The following is a 24,687-nucleotide window of genomic DNA, read 5'->3' as shown; positions in this document are numbered from 1 at the left end:
ACAGGCTTGTCTGGTCCTCAATGAACTTTTGCCTTCAAGAGGATTGATGTAGATGCTATTTTTTGCCTGCCTGTTGCACCAGAAGAATGTATGTTAAATCCAAACCTTATCGTTCTTTAAAATTCATTTACATTTCTGCTTAATTGGCGTTGAATGCCAGCTCAGATAAGTGATAAATCAGAGCTGCTTCTCATTTTTGTGTTTCATTATTGTGAATGGAAAGAGAGATAGAAGAGGACAGAGAGGTAGAGAGAAAGAATGAAACAAATAATGACTCTGCTTTAAATGGCAAAGATCTGGCTGCTGGCTGGGACGTCTGGAGTCCCTGGAAGCTATCTTATTAACTTATTATTTTATAAAAGATAATTTCCCAATGCAGAATAAGTACTTGGACTCAGTCCTTTTTCCCATGGGCACATAGAATTGAGATAGTTGCTTTTTGGTCTTCTACATTATATCACTTTGACTTTCCCATTGTTCTCTGTATTTATATTCAAAGAAATCTTTTTGTATGATAGATCTAAGGGAGGTGACTAGAGAGTGGGTAATGGAAACAGTGACAATTAGAAAAGAGCAGTGATCTCCACATACAAAAGTAGAGTGTTCTAGTCTGAACTTAGACCAGAATCTGGGAATGTTAAATATTAGGAAAAAATGAGATACTAGTAACAGGTTAACCAAAGGAAATGTATTTAGCTATAGAATGATACTAAGCAAGGACATTTTTAAAAATTTTTAAAAATTTTAATTATTTTTGCAAGATAGAGGAGATAAAGTGACTTACCCAGAATCAGACAGCAAATAAGTGCCAAGTATTTGAGGTTAGACTTGAACTCAGGTTCTCCTGATTCCACACCTGGTACCAGCTAAGTTGTCCCAACAAGGATATGCAATTGAGGACAGCCCAATTTGATTCAGATAAGAAGAACAGAACTACATCTGCTTCAGTGAAGAAAAAGTTCCTTCTTCTCTCCCACTTCCATTGTTCCTCGGCACCATTTTCTCTTCTATAGTTATGGTTCTTTTTGGACATGATGGACATTACAGATCACTATGTAAGAATTAGACTTGTTAACCCTAGAGCAGAGAATGTTCAATAGAAAAAGTTAAAGGAGGATGTTCAATGCCTCTAAACTAAAAATATGAGGAACCAGTGGTACCTGCTTATTGTCACTTGGGGAAAACAGAATTGTAATTTCAAACTTTAGAGACACGTTCCCTAAATAGAAAGTACTAACAATAAAGTATGGAACACCTGATTTGATTCATTTGGATCATCTGAATTCCTCCTACTACAAGAAGAAAAAGAAGCAAATGGCCTAGGTCTTCTGGCATTGTATTCTGTTATCCAGAGGAATAATATTATTGATTCAATAATCATGACAATAATAACTCTTTTGAGATTTAAAACAGATCGTATAAATAGCTCAAGTATTATTATTCTCCCATTTTTAGAGATGACAAAACTGAAACTCAGAGATAAAATTATTTGGCAGGTGTTATATACCTATTAAAGAAAATGTCTGGGACTCTTATGAAAGTCATCACACTTTAAATCCACTACACTTTCCACAATATGTAACTGCTTCCCTCCACCCACATTCAATTAGTTTAATTTGATGAGGAAAGTGAATTTATTTTGCTTTGTTTGAGGAACTAGGGGAAAATACCACAGATACAAATTTCAATAGTGAAAAAAAAAACTTGTTCACGATGTTACTTATTTATGAATCCTATTATCATTTTTCATAAATCTGTTTGCACAAGAATAATGCAGGCTTTGCATAAACCCAGTGTCATGGGAATTATATTCAAAACATGCCAGCCCAGCTTGCTTTTACCTGAAGCAACATGAAATTGAATCATATTAGTATATAGCAATTTGGTTGCATGTCAATTGTGGCAAGTTTTCTATAGACTGAAATTATGAGATGCTGTTTACCTTGGGTCATACAACATGACAATTATCCCAAGATGCTATAGGAGGGAAGATTGGGGAAAGCCAACAGAAAAGCCAGATTCTTAGAACCCTTATGGCTTGGAAAAAGAAGAAGCTATTCTACCTGGTTTATAGTATTATTACACAATTAGCTTTCTCAGCTTCATAATTTATGCAAATCTTTAGCCATAAAATAAAATTTGCATTTAGGTATATTCATATAATTTAATAATAATATTTCTACTATTAGATTACAGTGAGAAATTATCAATTATAATTAAAATTAGTAATAAAAACTATGTCTATATATCTATATGTATACATATAGATATATAACCCAACATTTAATTGGGGTTAAATGACTTGTCCAGGATAGCGTTAAGTATCTGCGGTGAGATTTGAACTCAGGTCCCCCTGACTTCAGGATTGGTGCTCTATCCACTAAACCAACTAGCTGCCCACAAAACATGCTTTTTAAAAGCTAAGTAACAAAGAAAAAGAGGAGGCTTTGGCATGTTATAGTGAAAAGATTTCTGGATTTGGCAATTTACCTTAATTCTTTGGGCCTTAAATACTGCATCAGTGAGTTAATACTTCATCAAAATAAGAGCATGATCTCCACATTTCCTTTTATTTATTAATTTAGGATCACCCTACTGTAGATATTTACAGTGCTCATTCTACATAATAATTTTTTCATAACACAAACAAACTTTATCATGCCTTCCATTCTTCTTGGTTATAAAGCAGGAGAAGAGAGTGTAACTGACTAAATCCTACATCCTTCTCTCCATACCCGGTTTTCATTAGGAAGCAACTCATACTCTATGCCCTATTGATATTAAGTCACACATAATGTCTCCATTGAAGACAATGATTTTTTAAAAATCTTGTTCAATACACCATTTCCCCAGTTTCTATTAGAAATCTAAAAGTGGAAGCAAAAGGAAAACATGACAAGCACTTAATGAAATCTGTTCAGATAAAGATAGGTTTTTGTTTTTTCCTTACTGCCTAAGATAGAGGATATCAATCATGGTTTATGTTTGGACAAAAATAAGAAGTATCATGATTCCTATTATGATTATATGATTTCGATTCAAGTAAACATTGTACTTTTGCTTCAAATACAGCTTGCAAGGTTAATTGATTGGAGAGGTCCCAAATTCCTAAGTACCAGAAATGGGATTAAGATCGACCAACTGTCTAAACAGGCACTCCATAAATAGCCACCTGTTCTATGTTGTTCTATGTTGTTCAAAAGTATAAAGGATTTGGAAATCATTTCCAAAAAGGAATGGTTGAAGTCACTACAGATGTTGAGTCTGGAGAAGCGAAGAAGGGGAAACATGATTGTTGTCTTCATATAATTGAAGCACAATCCTATGGAAAGGCAAAAAAGACATTTGCAAGGATGGGAGTCCAAAGAGAAAAACTAGGAATTAATGGTGAAAGTCACAAGGAAGAAAATTTCAGCTTAATATCAGGAAGAATTTTCTTACAATTTGACCTGTGCAAAAATGGATGCTATACAAGGTAGTGAGGTCCCCATCTCTGGTACTGTATAAACAGAGGCAAGTGGTCATTAATCAGAAAAGTTTCAGGGAGAATTCTTTTATTAGCAAAATACATCACCCAATATAGGAGAAGTCTAAGATTAAAAATGCAAAGTAGGGGTTGATCTGCTTTGGAAGAATTGTCTCAACTGGAATTTCTTTTACAAATAAAAGCCCAGATCCAATCTAAAAGAAAAACAGAAAAGCAACTTTAAAAGTGAAAAGAAAGTTTTGAAATTATGAAAGAAAAAGTTAATCAAGTTATTCATATAACAACTGTCTAATAGGACATTTAGGAAAATCAGACATTAGTATAATTTGCCAAAATGTTTAAAGTGAAAGAGGTTTCTTAATAAAATGTTTCCTTCAGGCAGTTTTCCCCTTCCTTTTCCAAATTTCCAAATTCATTCATACTTCTTGTTTCTTTCCTCATTTTTTCTTCTACCTCTCTTATTTTCCTTTTGAATTCTTTTATGAGCATTTCCAAGAAGCCTCTTTGGGCTTGAGACCAATTTATCTCACTCTTTGAGTAAGATTTCTTCTGTGGACATTCTGCCTTCTTATGAGTTTGTGTTTTGGTCTGCCCTGTCACCATAGTAGCTTTCTATAGCTTTTTTTATAATTCTTTTTTTTTCTTGCTCATTTTCTTTCTTTTCTTTTTTTTTTTTTTTTTTTTTTTTTTTTTTTTTTCTTTTCCTTAGTATTTCCTCTTTTTTACTTTTAAGGTGGATCTCTGCACCTGGGGTAAAAGTGGTGCTATCCCTAGCTTTCTGTGATTCTCTAAGCCTTAGCTTATGTTTTCAGGGGATATCTTTGTCTGTTTTTTTCAAGATATAGCCTGGTTTCCCAGAGTTTGCCTTCTGAGCTGGGACTGGAAACTGCCTCTCAATCTGTTCCTCTACTGAGCCAGGACTGAGGGTCTTAATTGGTGATTTGCTATGATTAAGACTCTCTCACCAGTTTTCCCAGAGTCTATCTGACTTTTTGCCCCAATGAGACTCACCTTTTTTGAAGTTTTTTTTTCCAGTCTATCTTCAGTTGGAGAGTGGTTCCATTCCATCAGATTCTGTTCAGAGGCTTGGTTTCATGTAGTTTTCAAGAGAAAGTGGAAATCTTCAAGCAGTATCCTGTCTTTACTCCAACATCTTGGTTCTAACCCTGGAATTCCTCATCTTTACCTTTTTTCCTAGTGTTTCTTCTTAATAAGATGTTAAAGTAATTTTCACCTAATAGGAGATTGACTACTCATGTCAAAATAAGAGTTAAACATATATTTTTAACTATCTTTAACATATATTAGATTATTTGCCATCTAAGGAATGGGGGAAATTGGAACACAAGGTTTTTCAAGGGTTAATGTTGAAAAATTATCCAGCATATGTTTTGAAAATAAAAAGCTTTAATAAAAAAAACCCCAAGACTTAAAGTATCAGAGAATATAAAGAAGTATCATACCAAGACCTGTCTATTTTGTCTGAGAGAAACAAACATCTCTATAAATGAATGCATGTTTGGTAAAGACTTTTAACTCTTGGACTTCATACACATTTTGTTTTCAACTCATATGTAACTTATATATAAATCAGTTAAGAATCAATGATAAAGCACCTTCAATTTGCCAGATAATGGGGATGCAAAGGCCATGAAATGGGGAAAAAAGGATCTTGTATTCTATTAAGGTATTCAGCCTCAGCTGTTTCCCAAAGTAATTCTTGCACTTTGAGATAGTTGTGATTTATGAGATTTTTAACTTCTCTCCTACCTTTTCTGAAACTTCTATCAATTGCTTCTAACTCTACCCTCTGAAATCAAGGAGAATAAAGCTAACCCTTCTTCCACTTGACAGTTAATACTAAAGGTAGCTTTGTGTCTACTGTTACTCATAAGTCTTCTCCAGGCTAAACATGCCCGTGCCCATTTTTTTCAATGCTCATAAGGCACATTCTTCAGTTCCCTCACCATTTCACTTACCTTCTTTATGAACACACTCTGAATTATCTCCATCTTTCCTAAAATTCAGACCTGAATATGGATCATACAATGGTCTAGACCAAAGATGAGATCTTGAACTAATAAGAATAGATGAATAAGTAGAGATATATTCAAGTGTGAGAGATGTCATGGAAATAAAAATAGAAAGATGTGGCAGATGATTGAATACATAGTATAAGAGAGTGAGAAGTAGAAATAGGGTTACATTGGCAAATATTTAATAACCAGTTCTCTAGATGAGGGAATATATGTATTACACAATTTAATTTTAATCAGAATTACTAATGTTTTCACCATCAGTTTCTTAAGTCTAGACAATCAGCACAATAATAAGTAAAACCCTGATTTATTGAATTTCCTAATTTGCAAGTTATAAATGCTGAAAATTTAACAACCACCTCTTATGAGTCAGTATGAGCAAGCTTTGGTATACCATTCTGAACCTGGAATATTGAAAAACTGTGGGGAAAAAAGATAGTGTTTATGACAGAAATAGGGAAATGTGATTAAGAGAAAGGTTTTGGGGGCAATAATAATATCTCTTTCAGATCTGTTGGATTTGAGCCATTTCTAAGGCTTCTACTTTTTAAATATCCAATAGATATAGATGGTACAGAATTGGAATTCATGGGGAACTAAAACTGGATATGATTGATTTATGAGGTATCTGCATAGGAATAGGAATTTGACTAATGATTTCATTGGAGTAGGAAATTCCTGAGAGACGAAACTCTCCCTTACACTACAGTTTGATACCTTCTCTAAAACTTACAGTCTTAGAAAATTTCCTAGAACACTGAGATTTTAGGTGACTTGCTCCTTATTGTTATAACTAGTGTATATCTAAAGCAGAACTCAAATGCAAGTATTCCTGCTTTTGGAGCCTACTTTACCTCTCCATTAAACTGCACTGCCTTTAGATGATCATGTCTACCTGCATTTAATTAAACCAATGAAAGATAATGTCATTCTCTCCCTCTCACTACCTAACCTTACCCATACCTGGCACTCTTCCATTCCAACAAAAAATCAAAAAAAGCAAAAAACAAACAAGTTAAAAAGACAAAAACATTTTTATTAGCATAAAGAATCTCTTGTTTAGATAAAATTTGGACTAGGTAGGAGAAAGAACTACATCACTGTCATTTCTCTTATCCAAAAAGTGAATTTTCATTTCATTTCTTTTGAATTCAGAATATCCCCATCAACTTTCAGAATGATCTTAGGAAGTGTTCTTTATAGTATGAGGTCTTTCCTATCTCCAGGCCCCATTAAACTCTGGCCAAGACACTGCATATGATCCTAAGCTTTCTGGAAACATCATGTGGTGATACTTTTCCTCTCCCCTAACTCAGCTTCTGCTAGTGTTTGTAGAAGATGAGAAGAGAATGAGTTTGCAAATACAACACTGAGAACTGGGAGTGTCCACAATATCTATCATTTTTATCAGTCCCTCTACCTATTCTGATGATCAGGTCTTCTCTGGATGTATTTCAAATGCATACTATATGCTTAATGCTCATATTCTACCACCAGTAATGGTGAAAGAAGGCTTGTTTGTTGCTTCTTTGTTTGATAGATCTATGTAAAATACTGAAATCATATAGTATGGTTTCAACACTGATTATAGTGCAGTGACTGAAGCTTCTAAATTAAGTGGTTGATTCTGAACTTGGTTAGGGCAATGCTATACATGTTTAAAACAGTAGTTTCTATAATAAACAGTGAGCATAGTTGACAGCTATTCAAACTATATTCCAATGATGTGTTCCTTGTTTCGTGCATTTCTTGTATTAAAAAGTTGGGAGCAGATTCTGGGCAGAAATATAGAAAATATTACATACTTCATTTCATTCCAAAAGAGAACCTTTTGGTACCACACAATAGAGCCAAGAACAGAAGCAGTTTTACAATCTTCAGCCAGAGGCCAAGTGCCAAAAATAATTCATGCAGGGATAAAATGGGTTAGCATCACAGGATGGGCCATGAGCTCTTTGGAAAATTCACATGTAAATACTAGTTAGCTCAGCTTATTAGAGCGTGGTGCTACGTCTGGTTCAATGTTAGGGGTTATATACTGCATTGCCTAGTTAACTTTTCACACAAAAAACTGGATTCTATGTCCACAGGCTCTGTGTGCTTACGCTCATTCAGCCAACTCATGGTGCATGTCAAAGGAGTCGGGCAAGTGAATACAAGTCATTTAATGAGAAGTTGTCAAAAGGCTCCCGAAGGGAGGGTCATTTATGTCACAGCAATATGAAGAGCACATATTTAAATCTTGTCAACATCTCATATGAAGACATAAAAAGCATTCTATTCTAATTTGTTCATGACACAAACCTGGAAGGGGGTAACTAAGAGGTTCAAAGATAGAACTGGGATCAAAAAAATCTAACCAACTTGAGCAATGGGCTGAAATTAGGTGAAATATAATTATAATATGTATAAAATCTTAACGTTCTAATAATTCAACTACATAAGAACAAAATGGGAGAAACCTGGCTTACTAGCATCAAAAAAATAAAGAGAAAAGGAAGAATCATTTGATGAAGGCCTACTGTGTGCTAAGTACTTTTACTATTAAGTTCTTTCCAATATTCCTCACAATAACCTTGGGAGTTTTTATCATTAGCCCCATTTTATTGCTGAGGAATCTGAAGCAGACAAAGGTAAGTGAATGGCCCAGGATTCCCAGTGTATAAGACATATATTTGGTTCATGGTATAACTCTGATATTTGCTGGCTACACAATTTGGGACAAATGACTTTCTATTAATGAGCTTGTTTCTTCATCTATAAACTGCCCCAAAAGGTCACTTCTCTTACCTTGAATACTAAGTCTCATAACTTTTCTTGTCTTCAGACTTAGAGCTCTTGTTCTATGATTCCATGACATCTAAAGTCCTTTTGCTTCTCTTTATCATTATTCCATAGTTTAAGTTGGCCAAAAACTTAACATACACCAACAGAATAACATGTCTGCTAAACAAAAAAGATCATGTAATCTAATAAATAAAAGAAGATCTCTAAATTAATGAAGGAAAAATTCTACTACTGACAGAACAGTATAAGACCTACAGAAAGGCATTGGAGGAGATATTTTGAGGTTATTTCAAGGGTTCATAGGCAGAGAACTAAGTGAATAGATGGTTAGTGTCGGATGCCTTAATTTAATAGTGACTTTGCCAAATTAGGCTCAGTATTCTATACACCTTATCACCTACCTGTCCTTATCCTTAGGTTGTATCCATCAATATTTCTCAATACCAAAAATTAAAACTAATTATTTTAAATCATTCTTTAAAAAGTAATAAATCCATTCAATGTTAATATAAGTAACATTGCATAAGTAATTTAATGAAATTTAATGAAATTATTTAGTGAAATATGTTCTTTTTTGTCCAATAGCATATTTATTTTTCCAAATACATGCATTTCAACATTCACCTTTGAAAAACCTTGTGTTCAAAAAAAAATCAATTACATTTTCCAAAAAGTAGTGAAAAGAGTTAGTTTTTTTTTTTTTTTTTTTTTTTTTTTTTTTTTACATATTTTTACAAATCTATTATCTGGGCTAGATTCTCATAGTCTGCTTCTGCATTCAATCTGTTGTGATATGTTGTTTTGAGTGAAATATATGAAGAAAATCTGCCCTCATACAGATATGTAGCTGGAAAAGGAAATAGAATTTTTATGAAAATAGTTTTGACCTTGGGAACCCACAGGGGTCTATGGACTACACTTTAGATGAGCAATTTTTTTTTTTACTGGGGCTGATTCACAAAAGCTTCATGGAGTATATGGTGGAAATAAATACAGTGACATGGATGAATGAAAAAGTGGTCACTAAATGCCTTTTTATCCAGGCAATGTGCTAATTCAGTGGTCATGTCTTTTTCAGAACCAGTGATGGAACTGATATTATTCTTCCCAAAGCAAGAATTTATTGTTGTTTCTAGAACAAAAGATATGTGCACAGAGAAGTGAATAAGCAATATATCTAGGTTCAATTGCTAAATGTGAAGCATGGTTGGAGACCATCTAGATAGAGTTGTAATAGCATTTGGCCAATGAGAGTACAATCTATAGAGTATATATAATATTCCTTTCCTGATATCAGCTCACATAGTGCCTGCCATTTCTCTCCTCACCTAAAAACTTATATATAGTAGTTTTTAACTCTCCATCAAACATATATTTCTTCTTTTCAAGCCTTTTGAGACATTCTCAGTTCTGCCTTAAAATCAATTAGAAGACTTTTTATCATAACACAGGACATAGTCATAGGCTAACTGATCATATTCTGTATCACAGCAAACATTTTGAAAAACAGGTTTACCAAGCTCTACATAATCTGAAGACTGTACCTTTGTTGTCTATTTTCCAATTACAGTGGATTAGGTGAGTTTGCATTCATTCACCTACTCACTCATCAGTCAGGAGAGCTTAGCCAGAAACCAGAGTTCTAACATTTAGGAGATTGAAGGTAGAATCTGGATCATGAACAATAGGTGATATATGGATGAGAGAGAAGTAGCAAAGATGACAATCATGTAAAAAGGGATTTTTAGTTGTAAATCTTTTAAATGCATTTCTATATTTCTCATGTTCAAGAAAAATAAAATTTAAAAAGAAAAAAAAAACAAGAAAAAAAAAGTAAGCGAACAAACAACAGCAAGGTGAAAATATCATGTCTTGATCCACATTCAGTCTCCATAGTTCTCTCTTTGGATGGAGATTGCGTTTTCCACCCCAAATCTATTGGAAGTGCCTTCAATCATCACATTATTGAAAAGTGCCAAGTCCATCACAGTTGAGCATCACATAATCGTGTTGTTACTGTGCACAAAATTATCTTTGTTCTGTTTACTCGGTATCATTTCATGTAAGTCTTTCCGAGGAAAAGGTTGTTTTTTTTTTGTTTGTTGGTTGTTTTTAATGATCAATATGTGATAGGGCCAGAAATGGCAACTAAGATGGTCAGACATCCCTAAACTCAACCTTGTAAGGTTAATATCAGAGGTGATAACCTATATATAACATTGTCAGGAAAATACTGTAGATAGGCTGGACCATGAACTTGGTCTTGTAGAATAATTCCCATTAAAGCCAGGTCTTCCTGACTCCAGGACTCCACTTTTTCCCCCTAGTTGATCACAATAGATAGATACATAGATACCTATATTTATTTATAGGTGTATATATTTATTTATGTGTGTATATTTGCACACATATGTGTGTGCATTTTGCAATTGTCTCTTTTATCCTTAAACAGTAGATGCAGTATTTATCCTCACTCAACAGATGAAGGAATTGTCTGAGAGAAATTTAAGTCCATTGAGGTCAACAACTATTAAGTGTCTTAGATAGAATTTGAAGTTGGGTCTTCCAAATCCCTCTTTCTATTTAGTGTTTCCAGACCATATTAGTTTATAACCTTTGAAATGCTTTATTGTAAAAAAATTAGTTAACTTTTCTTTTTCTAGATTATAGACTAATTTGAGGTTAAAAAATAACAGACGTAAGTTCAATGAATTGAAGGGAAGACAGTAAACAAAACAACCATATGTTCTACTTTATTTTTGAGGGATATTCAGAGTTTTAATTTACTTAATTCCCTCCCTTTCTGGCCCCAGGCCAGTTTTAATTGAATTGGACAAGTTTGGGATATGCAAAAAATAAGCATTATAACTGTGCTTTCTTGGGTCTAAATTGAGAGAGAAGCAATTCTCCTAAAGTATAATCTTGCATTGGTAGCACCATAAGTGTTTATAATAGTTTGTTCCTATCATGAAGATGATGACAATAAAAACAATGGCTCACATTTTTATAGCATTTTAAAATTACAAAGAATTTTCCATATAGTCATCCTACAAGCAGTTAATGCATGGGATATTTTCCTTGTTTTGCATATGAGGAAACCAAAGGATTGAGTTGACTTAGAAAGTTGGAAATGTGTAGAGAATAAGCAAAAATTAAAATTCCACTCATCCTAGAGCATTTATGTCTTCTCATATCAATAACATTGATAGTCTGGCAGTGGTTAACACAAAGGTAATTGAGAGAAAATGCTAACATTAAAGAGGTTTCACCCTATGTTTGGAAACCACAGAATAACACAGACCATTCCGTGCCTTTCTCAGATCATGTGTTTGAATATCAAATTTTCTAACCTTTTCATCATGAATAGCAGGAAATACTCTATTTCCTTAAATATCCTTAAATATTATAATCAAAAAAATTTTGAGTAGGTATTCTTAGATGTAATGATTGCTCCTTTACTTATAAACTATTTATTCCAAGCCCTCTATTGCTTTATAAAGATAGTTGCTGAATCTTGTGTGATCCCAATTGTGATTCCACATATCTGAATTATTTCTGGCTGCTTTTACTATTTTTCCCTGACCTGGGAACTCTAGAATTTGGCTATAATATTCCTTGGAGTTTTTATTTTGGTGGTTATTGGTAGGTTCTTTTAATTTCCATTTTACCCTCTGATTCTAAGATACCTGTGCAGTTTTCCTGAAAATTCCTTGAAATGTTCTAAGCTCTTTTTTCTGATGGCTTTCAGGTTGTCTAACAATTCTTAAATAATTTCTCTTTGATCTCTTTTCCAAGCCATTGGTTTTTCTAATGCTATAGTTTATATTTTCTTATTTTTTCATTATTTTTATTTTATTTTATTGTTTCTTGATATCTGATGGAAAATTAGCTTACACTTGACTAATTTTAATTTTTAAAGTTCATTTTTAAATTTAAATTTTTAAAGTTATTCATTTAAAACTTCTGTAAAGTTTTTACCTCTTTTTCCAGTGATCAATTCTTTTTAAGGAGCTCTTTTCTTCAGTTAAGTTTCATATTGCTTTTACCATTTAGCCAATTCTATTTTTAATGAGTCACTTTCCTCAGTACTTTTCATGCCTTTTTAAAGAAGCTATTAATTCAATTTTCATAATTTTCTTACATTGTTCTTTTCCCATTTTTTCTACCACTTATTTTGTTTAAATCATGTTTTGCTCTTTTAAAAAATATTTTGTTTTTTTTTAATCTCTAATTTTCTTTTAATCTCTTAATATTCCTAAAAACTTTTGCTGGTTTGTGTCAAATTTCTATTTTTCTTTGAGGAATAGCTTGTAGCTGTTTTCATGTTATTGTCTTCTGAGTTTCTGCTTTGATCTTTCATGTCATCATAATAACTTTTTATGGTGAGATTCTTTTTTCCAGCCTATTGCTTGACTTTTGAATTTTATGTTTTATTAGAACATTGCTCATTTCTGGGTGTAGGCAAGGATAATTGTACCGTGCTTCAGACTTTTTCACCCTGCTATTTTCTTTTTTAAAAGGTTTCTTTTTTATACTAATGACTTTTTATTTTTCAAAATACCTGCAAAGGTAGTTTTCAGCATTCATCCTTGCAAAACCTTGTGCTCCAAATTTTCTGCTTTCCTCCTCACCTCCCTTCCTGAGACAGCAAATAATGCTCTATAGGTTAAAAATGTACAATTCTTCTAAATATATTTCCACATTTATCATGCTGCAAAAGAAAAATCAGATCAAAATATCCTGTTGTTTTCACAGCTAGTACTGGAGGTCTGTGTCTAGTACTTCTAAGGTGATATAACTTAAGGAGAGAAAATCAGTGTAATCATCACTATCCTTATCCTCATGTTGGTTCTTACCCAGGAAATGTCTCTGTTCCTAACTGCAAGTGCTAGTTGTTTTGGGCTAGAAAAATGTCATACCCTGAAAATTTGTTAGGTATGTTACTCCAGAATTATATTTGACATGTTAAAATTCCTTGGAGGGTAAAGAGTTCAGCTGAAATGCCCTCTCTGTTTTTCCATCTTAACTCTAATTCTCCCATCCTTCAAAGCATGTATTCTACAGTAAAAAATAAATCCAAATTAAGGTAATTGTCAAAACTATTGTTGTTCATTTATAAATAATAAATCTACATCCCATATCAATGTTCCCTTCTGTCATTACAGATTATCATTATGAAACTTGCTTAGTAAATCAAATTATTTGAATGTTTCTGTGCTATTAGTTTAACACCCTAAAGATGTCTAAAACAGTGAATAGCTTTTACTTCAACTATCATTGGGCACATAATCAGTATTTCTGTTCTCTGATTTGCCACCATGACTTTCAAAGAATAATCTAGCAACAGAATGCAAAATTGTAAAAAAAAATTAAATAAAAGAAAGAAACTTTTTTCCAGTTATTCCTTTACTTGAAATGAATCCCTCAAAGTTGTCTGGCATAGCAGAAATCAGACCAGTCTTACATTTAGGAACATCTAGGGTCAGCTCCAAACTCTGATATATACTGCTTGTATATGTGACCCCCAGGTAAGTCACAGCCTCTCATTGTTATGATCAAATTTCTAAAACTCCTGGTTGCTGATAATATACTGAAATAGATACACCGAAAAAATAGACCAAAGACAGACAGACAGATACATAGATGACAGATCTAGATCTAGATCTATGAATGTGTATGTTTATTTTTATGGGAGTTTCCAAACTGGGAATTTCTCTATACAAACAAAATCACAAACAAAACAAAACTCTTAGTATAATATCAAAAATTCTACCTGTTCAAAGATATTTATAGTAGCATTATTTTTATGTCAAAAGACTGGGAACTAAAAATGTCCAACATTTGGAAAATGGATGAATAAATGGTGGTTTATCATTATTATGGGATATTTGCTTATGAAATGTGATTAGGACTGACAAGTATGAGGATTATAAATGTTGAATGGCCCTTATGAAATATTATACCTGAGAATAAAGCAATACTGACTGTTATGTAAAAGGAGAAATTAAGTATGCATAAACATATCGGAAAATGGACAAAAACAAAGTTAAAGGGGACACACAGGGAGTATCTGATAAATTGTTATGGATATTTGTATGTATAAATGCATTTATTCAGACATAGTCATAAAGATATTTAATTGATTTTGTTGGCATTGAAGGTTAAGTTCATAATAAATCATTTTGAGAAATAAAATTAAAGTAGAGATCTTGAGCAATCAATGGAAGTTGTAGAATTAGCTTGTATTCCTTTTCATCTCTATAGGTTGACAGTGGACATTCGTCCTATGGCCTGTAGGGTAATTGGTAATAATAAGTCTTTGTGCTTCTCCAGGGCAGAGAAGGGAATAGAAATATCCTGCTGCTCCTGGAATCTCTTCCAGATGGCCTGGAACCATGGGAATTTGCCTAGCCTGCTTTGTGGGAACTAGTCATTGACTCACTTACTAAGATTGAGGCACCCTACACAAACATGAATCTAGCATGTAGTATGATGGTTCAGAGACTACTAAACTGATGGATGTTATTATGTCCTGGGGACCCAGATTTGCTGCTCTGAGAGACCATGGTGTGCCAAGAAACTAAAAATCATGCAGCTTTCTGCCATTTATACCACTTCCTGACAGTCTTGGAAGTGTTGTATCTCTAATAGATTGAAAAAATGATAAAAGAATAATGCTTATGTTGAAAAAAAAAACATTAGTGGATGCTTGGTTAGAGTTTTCTAATTTACTGAGATTTTAGAAAGGTATTTGTTTACATTTACAAAAATTATGTAAGCAATATTTATGGATTTAAAACTTGGGTGCTTGTTATAACTTCTGAGTAATTGTAGAGAAACAACATTGACCTCCCTACACTAAGAGGGAATTGCCAGGGAAGTGGCATTTTCAATGAATCCCAGCAGTTGATTAACACCAGTCAAAAGAAGAGAAAGGAAATAAAGCATATGTGACTTAATCATCAATGAATATCAATCAGGTGAAAAGAGACCGAACAGCAAATGACATTTATCTTGAGTCTGTACCCAGTCCAAGTCACCTACCCAAATTATAAACTTTTCTCCACAAACTTTCATCAGCCCATCCAAGTCTGTTTTCCTCAAACCTTGTTCTTGAATTTAGATGTTTTCTGATCACAGAAGAATGTTCTTTGCCTCCACCTGCTATTGAATTTCAAGATGGTTCAACCTTATTTGCCTTGTAACTTCAACCTAACATCTGTCCCTTAACATTACTCCAGTACATATTCCCCTAGCCAAAGGCATGATCTTTCCTTCTAAATAAAAATTGCTTGGTGTTTCCTAGATCCCATCTGCAAACCTATACTATCCTGTGTCATCTTCTACCCAGTCTGCACAATTTATACTTTATGCCATTTTGTTCATGACGCCACTAAGTTCAGAACAGGGATATAGGAATAGTGAAAATGGGATTGTAAGGGGCTGTAAAATGTATTTTGTGGCCTTTCCTGAACTGTGCTTGGGAAGCCCAAGAGGTTTGTGGAAAAAAATAAAAGATTGAAAGGGTTACATTTAAATTATGTATTTGTCAAAAGTCAGTCAGCGATAGAGGTAGTTCAGAGGCAATCAAGATATATAGATATAGGGCTATACACACAAGATATTTTAGTATACAAATGTATAAATACCTATATATATATGTCTATAAATGTATATAAGTATACACATACACACATACTCATGTGTATGTAATGTGTATATATGAGATAGCCTAGTTTTCTTAGCCTCCTGGGCCCGCCATCTGTATAATCCATTTCCTGATCATTTAGGAACAAGTTAGGGCATCAGAATCTTGAGTAGGTTTTTAGTAGGATATGTGGCGCTCAGTCTTTTTGTTTTCTCTGAAGGCAAAACTTAGAAGGTAGAAGGAAGAAGAGGAAAATTAAAGAGTCTTTTTGCCTACATGGATAAATTTTCTTCATCATCTCATATTTGTTTTTTATCATTGTTACTCTTTTTAAACAAAGCAAATTTCTGTTTTTCTTCAAGAGAATGAAACTTTCTTCAATCTGCAAAAATTCACAGTGCTGAAAATCCAAAAAGCCTCACTGGGGAGATACATTGTGCCAAACAGTCATTGGAATAAGAAAACACTATAAATTAATGTAGTAATAGTCCATGTTTATAAGGAAGGAACTTAATTTATAGTATGGAACAGGTTTCATTGCTTAGAAATTCTGGAAATCAATCTATGGCACAGAAATTGATTTGCTAAGAGGGAGGAAAATTGATTCTCAATATTGGCAACCACATCAGTTTTATATTTCTGAAAAAACAACTCTTGGAAACAAGTTTATTAACCATTAAGGAAACACGAGATGTCTAGCTTACCACCCAGATGTCCAGAAAAGGATATTTATGGGCTAATTAGAAAATATGGGTATATTCAGTCAAGTCAGCTTCACCTATATGATTGCTGTCTTTGTTAGGTCCGCAATATGGAAATCAAAGATTAAATGAAGTAGAACAGAGAGGTATTTTACCAACATGACTATGTCAAAACTGAATGTTGCATCATATTCTAGACTAGTGCTTTGCTTCAAGTGTCATGATGTGAAATATTGGAAATCTTAGTGCATTTGCATATTCATGGTGCAGTGTTTTTCCCCCCATTCATGACATAGTGTTGGCATTCTCAAAAAGAAAAACTGTAGCTGATGGCAATTTTTAGCTGAAGAGATGTGAGCATGTGAGCAATATACCATCTTCTGTCAGCAGCAGAGGAGCATATGGGGCCCATTAACTCTCCAAATCTGCTACCATTCTGCAAATTTTTATTAAGTGGCTGTAGTCCTTAATAGTCACTTATGTTATAGAACGCATATCAAATGCTATCAATAAGCAAGTGGCTTGTTTCCCCCCTGTGAGAATGCATTTGAGGTATAAAAGAAAGCCTGACAAAAAGAATAAAACATATTTGAAGTGATCACTGTATTAATATAAATGTGTCCTATCAGAATGCCAATTCCTGTATGTATTATGTGCTCCCTAATGTTTGTTGCTTTCAAATACTGCAAGTGCTATCTTTAACACAAATGATTTCCATTATTTTCCTTGTTTTGAATTCCTTTGGGGTTCCTGTGGAAAACCTGGTCAAAATTCAGTCAAAAGAGGTTCTGCTTCTCTAGCCTCCACTCACCATTCTGTTAGCAAAGAAATAGTTATTGTTCAGTGGTTCTCCCCAGCTTTCAAAGCCCAGAATCAGAAATTATGAAACACCCTCATTCAGGTGCCTAAGATCAGTACACATTATTAAATCATAGGGCACATGAGGGGAAAACAAACAAAAAACTAAACCATCGGCATCCCATTCTAGAAGCGGGCGTCAAATAGAGAGCATTGATCTGATGTTTAACAACAAGAAGCAACTCGGTAGTAGAAATCTAGATTGTCCAAGAAGATCCTAATAACCACCTTAGAGATCCACATCTATGATGGTTTTTTAATAGTAATGATGATGATACTAAAAATGTTTTGAAATCATATCTTTTAAGGAGCCAAAGTTCTTCTTAGATGTCTCTTCTATGACCCAATGTTCCCCTTATGTAGTCTGGAGCAAATGAAATTAAATTTTTAGTAAAGAAAAAAGGAGTTGTCTTCTCCAGCTTGTAAAATAAGCAAGACAACTGTATGAAAAACTGTGCTTTCTATTCCAGCCCTTGCCTATCACTAAATCTTTTAGCAACTTGCCATTCAGTGTAAAAAGCTATTTTTGTATCAGACATAATTGTTAATTTTCAATCTTTTGTAAATTAGTGCTCGTATAGTATTACACATCTGTCTTTCTTGCCTTGTTATGTTTCCTATTTCTGTACTAGATAAATATTATGCTGTAGAATTATTAATACTAAGCTTTACCTCTAAAGGAAGATGTTTTAAAAAATAATTCCAAAGTCAAGCCACTTAGATTACTTGTATGTTGATTGTAGTACTTATCTTTAGAAACAAATAAAAATTAATATAAGTCATGATGGAATCTTTTATATTTTATAATAGTTTTTTCTTTTTGCAAAAAAAAAAAAACCCTTTATTTTCTTCAGCCCTTAGTAAAAGTTATATTTTATTTTATTTTGGAGAGATAGATGGCCAAACCATTAAGCTCATTATGACACCAGGATTTTCATCTATATTCCTTAAAACAACATTTGTAAGAGATATTAAGGAATTTCTCCTTGAATATTAGAAATAACTATATGCTGCCACTAAGATGAGTGACATCATCTCAATGGCAGTAATGATATTTGTGCATGCATGGAGTATGATTCTATATTTAAAATCAAAGTCACTAGAATATTTGTAATACTTTGCCTATTTCTCTGTGTTTAATATTTAGTCAGTCAAAACATCCCATGATTTTACCTTATCTTTTTTCTAAACTATGCAAATGAATGTCCTCATATTTTGTTAACTGGTTCCTCCAAAAATGTGTTGTTGGGGGGAAAAAAGTGATGGGCAGTTGGTGGACAGGAACAGTATAATAAATAGACAACTCTGTAACTTTATAAATGCATTTTATCATGTTAAATGGACTTTGGATACAATTTGATAATGGATTTTATACAAAAAGATGCTGATCCAAGCATATTATATATGGCAGTGTAGTATATTGGAAAGAGTTCTAGACTTAGAGTCAAAAGAGACCCAGGTACAAACCTTACCTCTGACATTTAACCTCTTGTTGCCTTAGTTTCCTCTCCTGTGAAATCAAGATAATTATACTTATGGGTGGTTAACAATTTTATGAATTAATGAGATTATGCATAAAAAGCATTTTACAAACATTAAAATATTATTAAATGCCAGCTAATATTAAATTAATTCCACTTAATAACTGTATCTCCTATTTTAATAGCACCTGGTACACTTTGAAAATAAATGCTTAAGAAATGTAACACATAAAGTAAGACTCTGTATTCCTGGTATTCTTACTTGGGAGGGAGATGCCATAAATCCCTTTGGCAGTCTAATGAAATCTGTGGATCCTTTTTCATAGTAAAGTTTTTAAATGCACAAAATATAATAAACTGTATATGCATATACATTTAAATTTAAACATATATAAATGTGTATATATATATATATATATATATATATATATATATATATATATATATATATATATATATATATATATATATATATATATATATAAATTTAAATACACACACACACACACACACACACACACACATACACACTAATTCCATGGGGGTTTCTCAGATTTATCAACCTATAGTTAAGAGACTGCCTTTGTAAAGACTCAAGCCAAGGCTGCTACAATGGTATGGGAATCAGGAGAGATTGGTTTGATTCTTCGCTCTAATGATAAACATAGTACTTAACATTTTTAATGCCAAAAGTTTCTCCTATTAAATGGAGATAAAAATCCTAACTCCTATGCATTGTAAATATATTCTTAGAAAAGCAAGATAAATTTTTGGCTATTGAGTGCTGTAATACACACTTGGTAGAGCCAAGTCCTCAGCCAATGTTGCCATCACTGAGGAGATAAAAACCAGATGCTTACCTGAAGTAAAACCTTGTATAATTGAACTGAATCGGTATTCACAAAAATGGGATCAAATTTATCTAATTCTCTTAATGGCTACTTTGGACACATTGCTCTGACACCTTGACTGAGGGAAAATATCCTACATTAGCTTTTCATTGATAATAGAGTGAGTATTGGTCACAAATGCTATTCTGGAGCTCTATGAAAAGCAAGAGAAGCTGCAAAAATTTAAAGATGAACCTTAATTATGTGTGTGTATAAATCCATACATATATGTATATATGTATATGTGTGTATAAAATGAGCATGATGTTCAAACACTAACATGAACAATTTAGATGTACTTGGATCACAAATTCAATGCTACTCATTTCTGGCAACATGGCATTCTTATATAACTGCTTTATATACCTGTTTTTGACCAGATACTGCTACCATCATCAGTTTGATATTCAAATGGGAAATAGGCTGTTGGATGCAGTCTGTCAATAAACTTCATTGGACATATGACTCAAAGCCACCTAAATTAGTTTAAACTACATCCTGGATAATGTTAATCACAAATGAGGAAGTGTCTGGAAGATCCCCCCCTTCAAAAATATAGTTAAATTCTAGTGTTACCTATAATGGTTTATGCATGAGAAAATTCACTATAGAATGACAGGAACAGATGCTTATGACCTAGCTTACAATAAATAGAATAATGTATAGGACCTCTCTGTGGGTCTCTGTGACTAATAAAAAAATTTTATGAAGTTCAGAAGTGGCTTATTTGTTGAAGGCCATATCTTGTATAAAAAAATATTGACACACGTAGCAAGGGATGATAGGCAGTAAATTACCTGTATACTCGATTGAAGTTAATGGGACCACATAAGGCTTTTCTGAAGTCCAGAAATTTTGTGGGACATGTTAGTGAACTATATATCTTTTCTGGAAAAAGAAAATGAACATGGGCCATCAATTCTGATAGATTTGATGGCTCTACACACTCATCAGTAAATCAATAACTATGTAGCAAATACTGAGCCATGTGCTAAATGCTAGCTACAAAGAGAAAAATCAAACAGTCACAAAGGGAAAGGAGTTTACATTCTAATGATGGTAACCACACATATTCATTAATATACAAAATATATAAAGTGAATACAAAGTATAATTTTTGGGAAAAAAGTATACTAAGGTCTTGGGGAGAGGATGGGAAGCCAAATGAGGAAGTTTATATATTTGGTTCCAGAGGTAATAGGGAGTCTCTTGATGTGGGGTTAGGGAGGAAAAGTGATATGATCAGACAAGTCTTTGAAGAAAATTAATTTGACATCTATGTGGAGAATCTGTTTGAATGGAGAGAGATCTGAAGTAGGGAAACCAAATAGTATTTTTAATAGTTCAGGTAAAAGATGATACGATTCTGAACTAGGATGTGGTTGTGGGTGTAGAGAGGAAAGAATTCTGTAAGAAAAAGAAACATATGTGGTCAGTGAGAGTGAGGAGATGAGAATGATACCATAACTGATAAGCTGAATTCCTGGAAGGAGGGTGATACCTGTGACAATATTAGGAGATTTTGGTTGGGGAGAGAGACAGTCACAGAGAATGAGAGGATACAGAGAGAGACAGCAAGAGACAGAATGACAGAGATAGAGGATAGAGCAAGTGAAAATGCTAAGAATTAGGGGGAAAACATGCTGTGGATTAGACTCAGGCAGTCTCAACTTTCCCATATTAAACTCTTGGTTTAAATCTACTTTCTTCTTATTGGCTTATAGTAAGTATTTTCTCCTCTGGCCACATTTCACTTTTGTTCTGATCCTTACCTTTGATCTCTGTTTCCCTTACAAAAATTCTGTAACCAATTTCCTTTCCTTTCTTGGTGTGAAGAATAAGAACTTGGGTTCCACCTTTCCCTATCCTGTCTGTCTCAGCTACTTGGCTTCAGATTCAGATGGAAGTTTCAAGGGAAAAAGTCCCAGAACATCTGGAGCACTCAAGTAATGTGTAACTTTCTCACTCATCCTCCAGCCCATGAAGTCTACATTGGAATATCCCTGGACTAGGGCATATTGTTTCAAAATGTAAGAAGTAGCACTTCCCTGTGAACACAGTTTAGTGGAGGGAAGAAAACAGGGAGAAATGGAATGGATAACGCAGTAGAATGTAGGATTCAAAATTATTCATATGTTGTTTTAGAACACAGAGATATAAATCTAGGTGCTTATGGGCAAATATGTTCCTGGCCTTTTAGGGTACCCTATCCAATACCATGCTATAATTTGCTACTACAGCAGATATGACTTTGTGGTAAATCATACAAAGACAGCCCTGACTTTGAGCAGCTAGTCCACCAAGTAAATTGTCAAATATCTAAAATTGTAAGTAGACTACATTTGGGAAACTATCCAACAATCTGTTCTGTTATTAAGTGTAATAATTTTGATTAAATGTTACTTAAATAGGTCTATAAGTTGAATTCTCCTTATAAAAATATAATCATACAACTAAAGAATCTAAAAAAGGCATTAAAATAGTACTGCAAACTAACATGCAGTATAACCATGTCCTTTCTTGACTTATTTTTTAATAATCGACTCTATCTTGTAAATGAGAAGAAAGTTCATATCTCATACCTTTGCTAAAGTAAAAGATTTAATCTCTTATATATCTAAAATAATGTTTCATCTGTTCAGAATGATGAATTTAAAGAGTGTCTTATCTTTATGTCTTTTTTTTCTTCCATTCAGTGCCAGATGAAAGTAAAGTTCACTCATTGGCTGGACACAAATTGGGTAAGAAATTCCCCATAACTCATTTTACTTTCTCCCTTCCTGGAAACCGCTGACCAAATGCAAGTAGCAGTTGGAGTCTGTTTCCATCCACCAGTCACAAAAAGGCTTGCTAATTAATACATGAGATGTCTCTGACTTCACAGTGATAAATTATGGCTTGGCTCTATGCATAGCTGCATGTAGGCTGACGTGAATCATCTGAAGCAAAAGTATAGCCATTTTCTTAAAAAAAAAAAAAGCCCACAAAAATGTCAAGAAGTATATTGGTTCAACATTAAGGGTAATGAAATTTTAAAAAGAAGAGCAACAAAAACCTTAAATTTTTCCCATGATGATTTTGGCATCCTAACATCCCAGTGAAAATTTTTAACAGTGTGGATTTTTTTTTCTTTTCTAAAAAACTGAGGTTATAAAAATGTCAGTTAACACCAGTGTCTAATCCCACCACACACACACACACACACACACACACACACACACACACACACACACACACTTCCCTTCAAAGCAAAATATAATGGGTTTGGTTTTGTTTTTATTCATGAGTCATCTTCCCAAAATCACTTTAGTAAAACCTTGGTAAAACTGCATCTTTTGAAAGCCTCTCTGTTATTGGAGGTTAAAGGAAAAGCCACCTTCATGGCTTCTGTATTTCAAATTGTCTTGTGATATCAGGAAGTTTAGAGTCTTTTCAACCTCATGCTTAATTCTCTTGAAATAGTGGTGTTCAATGTTGTGGTGCTCTACTAAGATTTTTCAAAAAAATCTAAACTTTCAGTTGAATATTCTTTTTTTTCTAAAATATAGCACCTCAATATGAATAGAAATGCATGTGGGAAAGCAAAGCAAATTTCCTTTCTCAGACCAGCAATTTTTGTCTACTATATTTGATGGCAGTGATTCTCTTAGGATATAAAGCAGGGTTTTAATCTCTAGCTATTTGTGTCAAATCATGTAGGCCTGTTATCTAGAGTAATTTTATCACAAAGGACTCCCCTAAGCCAAATCTACCTGTCCTTTTCTAAATACTATCACTTTATCCCAGGTCTAGTTAACCTTACTGAGCCTTAGTACTCATCTGAAAAAGAAGAATTTGGGCTAGATGCCTTATAAGATCATTTCCTCTGATCCTGTGTTCAAATTAGGTGTCAAAGGAAGATTTGAAGTGCTCCTTTTATAAGAGACTTATTTCTTCTGTGATCAACACCCTTTATTCTTCCAAATGATCTCTTGAATCACTTCAGATGAGTCTTCCAAAAAAAAAATTAATTCAGACTTTGGAAAACTAAAATGCCTAGCTTCCCTTCTAAAGGAGGTCTTCAGAGAAAATCTGGATGGCCTTTTGTTGAATATTTTATAAATTGAATTCTTCTTAAGGTAGGATTGGATAAGATGGTTTCTTCCAACTCTGAATTTGTGAATTCTAGCCTTTCTACTCTTTATTCATCATCTTGAATTCAAACCAGTTGTATATATTTAAAGTACCGTATATCATACTAAACAGTACTGGAGGAGTTCCTACTTTGTTAAAACTCTGCTGGAGAAATTATCTATCTTAGTCTTAGATTTGTCACAGTACAACAGAAGGATTACAATATGTTGGCATCTTTTAGTTTTCTGAAACAAAAGGGAAAGGCTTTCCTAACAATGAGCATCTCTTGTGTTTATATGCCAATTATGTTTTCAGCCATAAGTGGCCTTCATGCCTCATTAGTTCCATCATGTTTCAAAGCAAGATTATGATTTTTTTTTTTATTTTATAACTTCTCCAGATTCTTTAGTGTTAACAGCAGGAGAAGAATTGGTTCACAACTCTTGACTTATCTCTCTTTTCTCCCCCCTCCAATTTCCCCCCTTTCCCCTATTTCTTCTAATAAAGAACTCAAGAGGATTAGATCACTGTGAGAGAAAGTTTCTGTGGGAATGAGAAAACTGCCATGTGCTAATTGTTCCCACCAATTTTTAAAATTTTAAAACCTCCTAATACTTGAATTTTTATAGGTATCAAAAAGGCAAGGTCATTTGACTCATAAACCCCAAGACTATTTGAAGCTA

At 33.5% G+C, this 24,687-nt stretch overlaps 1 protein-coding gene across 5 annotated transcripts in view; it reads left to right on the top strand.

Moving 5' to 3' along the window:
* PARD3B (par-3 family cell polarity regulator beta) overlaps nt 1-24,687 on the top strand; it is a 1,277,739-nt gene that overhangs the window by 838,828 nt on the left and 414,224 nt on the right. For 4 of the 5 annotated variants that reach the window (XM_074298957.1, XM_074298955.1, XM_074298958.1 and 1 more), the window contains one exon: nt 22,588-22,632. The exons of the other annotated variant lie outside the window; for it this stretch is intronic. In XM_074298957.1, the coding sequence (XP_074155058.1) occupies nt 22,588-22,632 (45 nt within the window). The remainder of the gene's footprint in view (nt 1-22,587; nt 22,633-24,687) is intronic. 5 annotated transcript variants of the gene reach the window in all.

This window comes from Sminthopsis crassicaudata, chromosome 3, assembly GCF_048593235.1.
Source record: "Sminthopsis crassicaudata isolate SCR6 chromosome 3, ASM4859323v1, whole genome shotgun sequence".
Classification (NCBI taxonomy): domain Eukaryota; kingdom Metazoa; phylum Chordata; class Mammalia; order Dasyuromorphia; family Dasyuridae; genus Sminthopsis; species Sminthopsis crassicaudata.
Note: the sequence above shows the minus strand (reverse complement) of the source record. Positions and strands in the feature narration are given on the sequence as shown.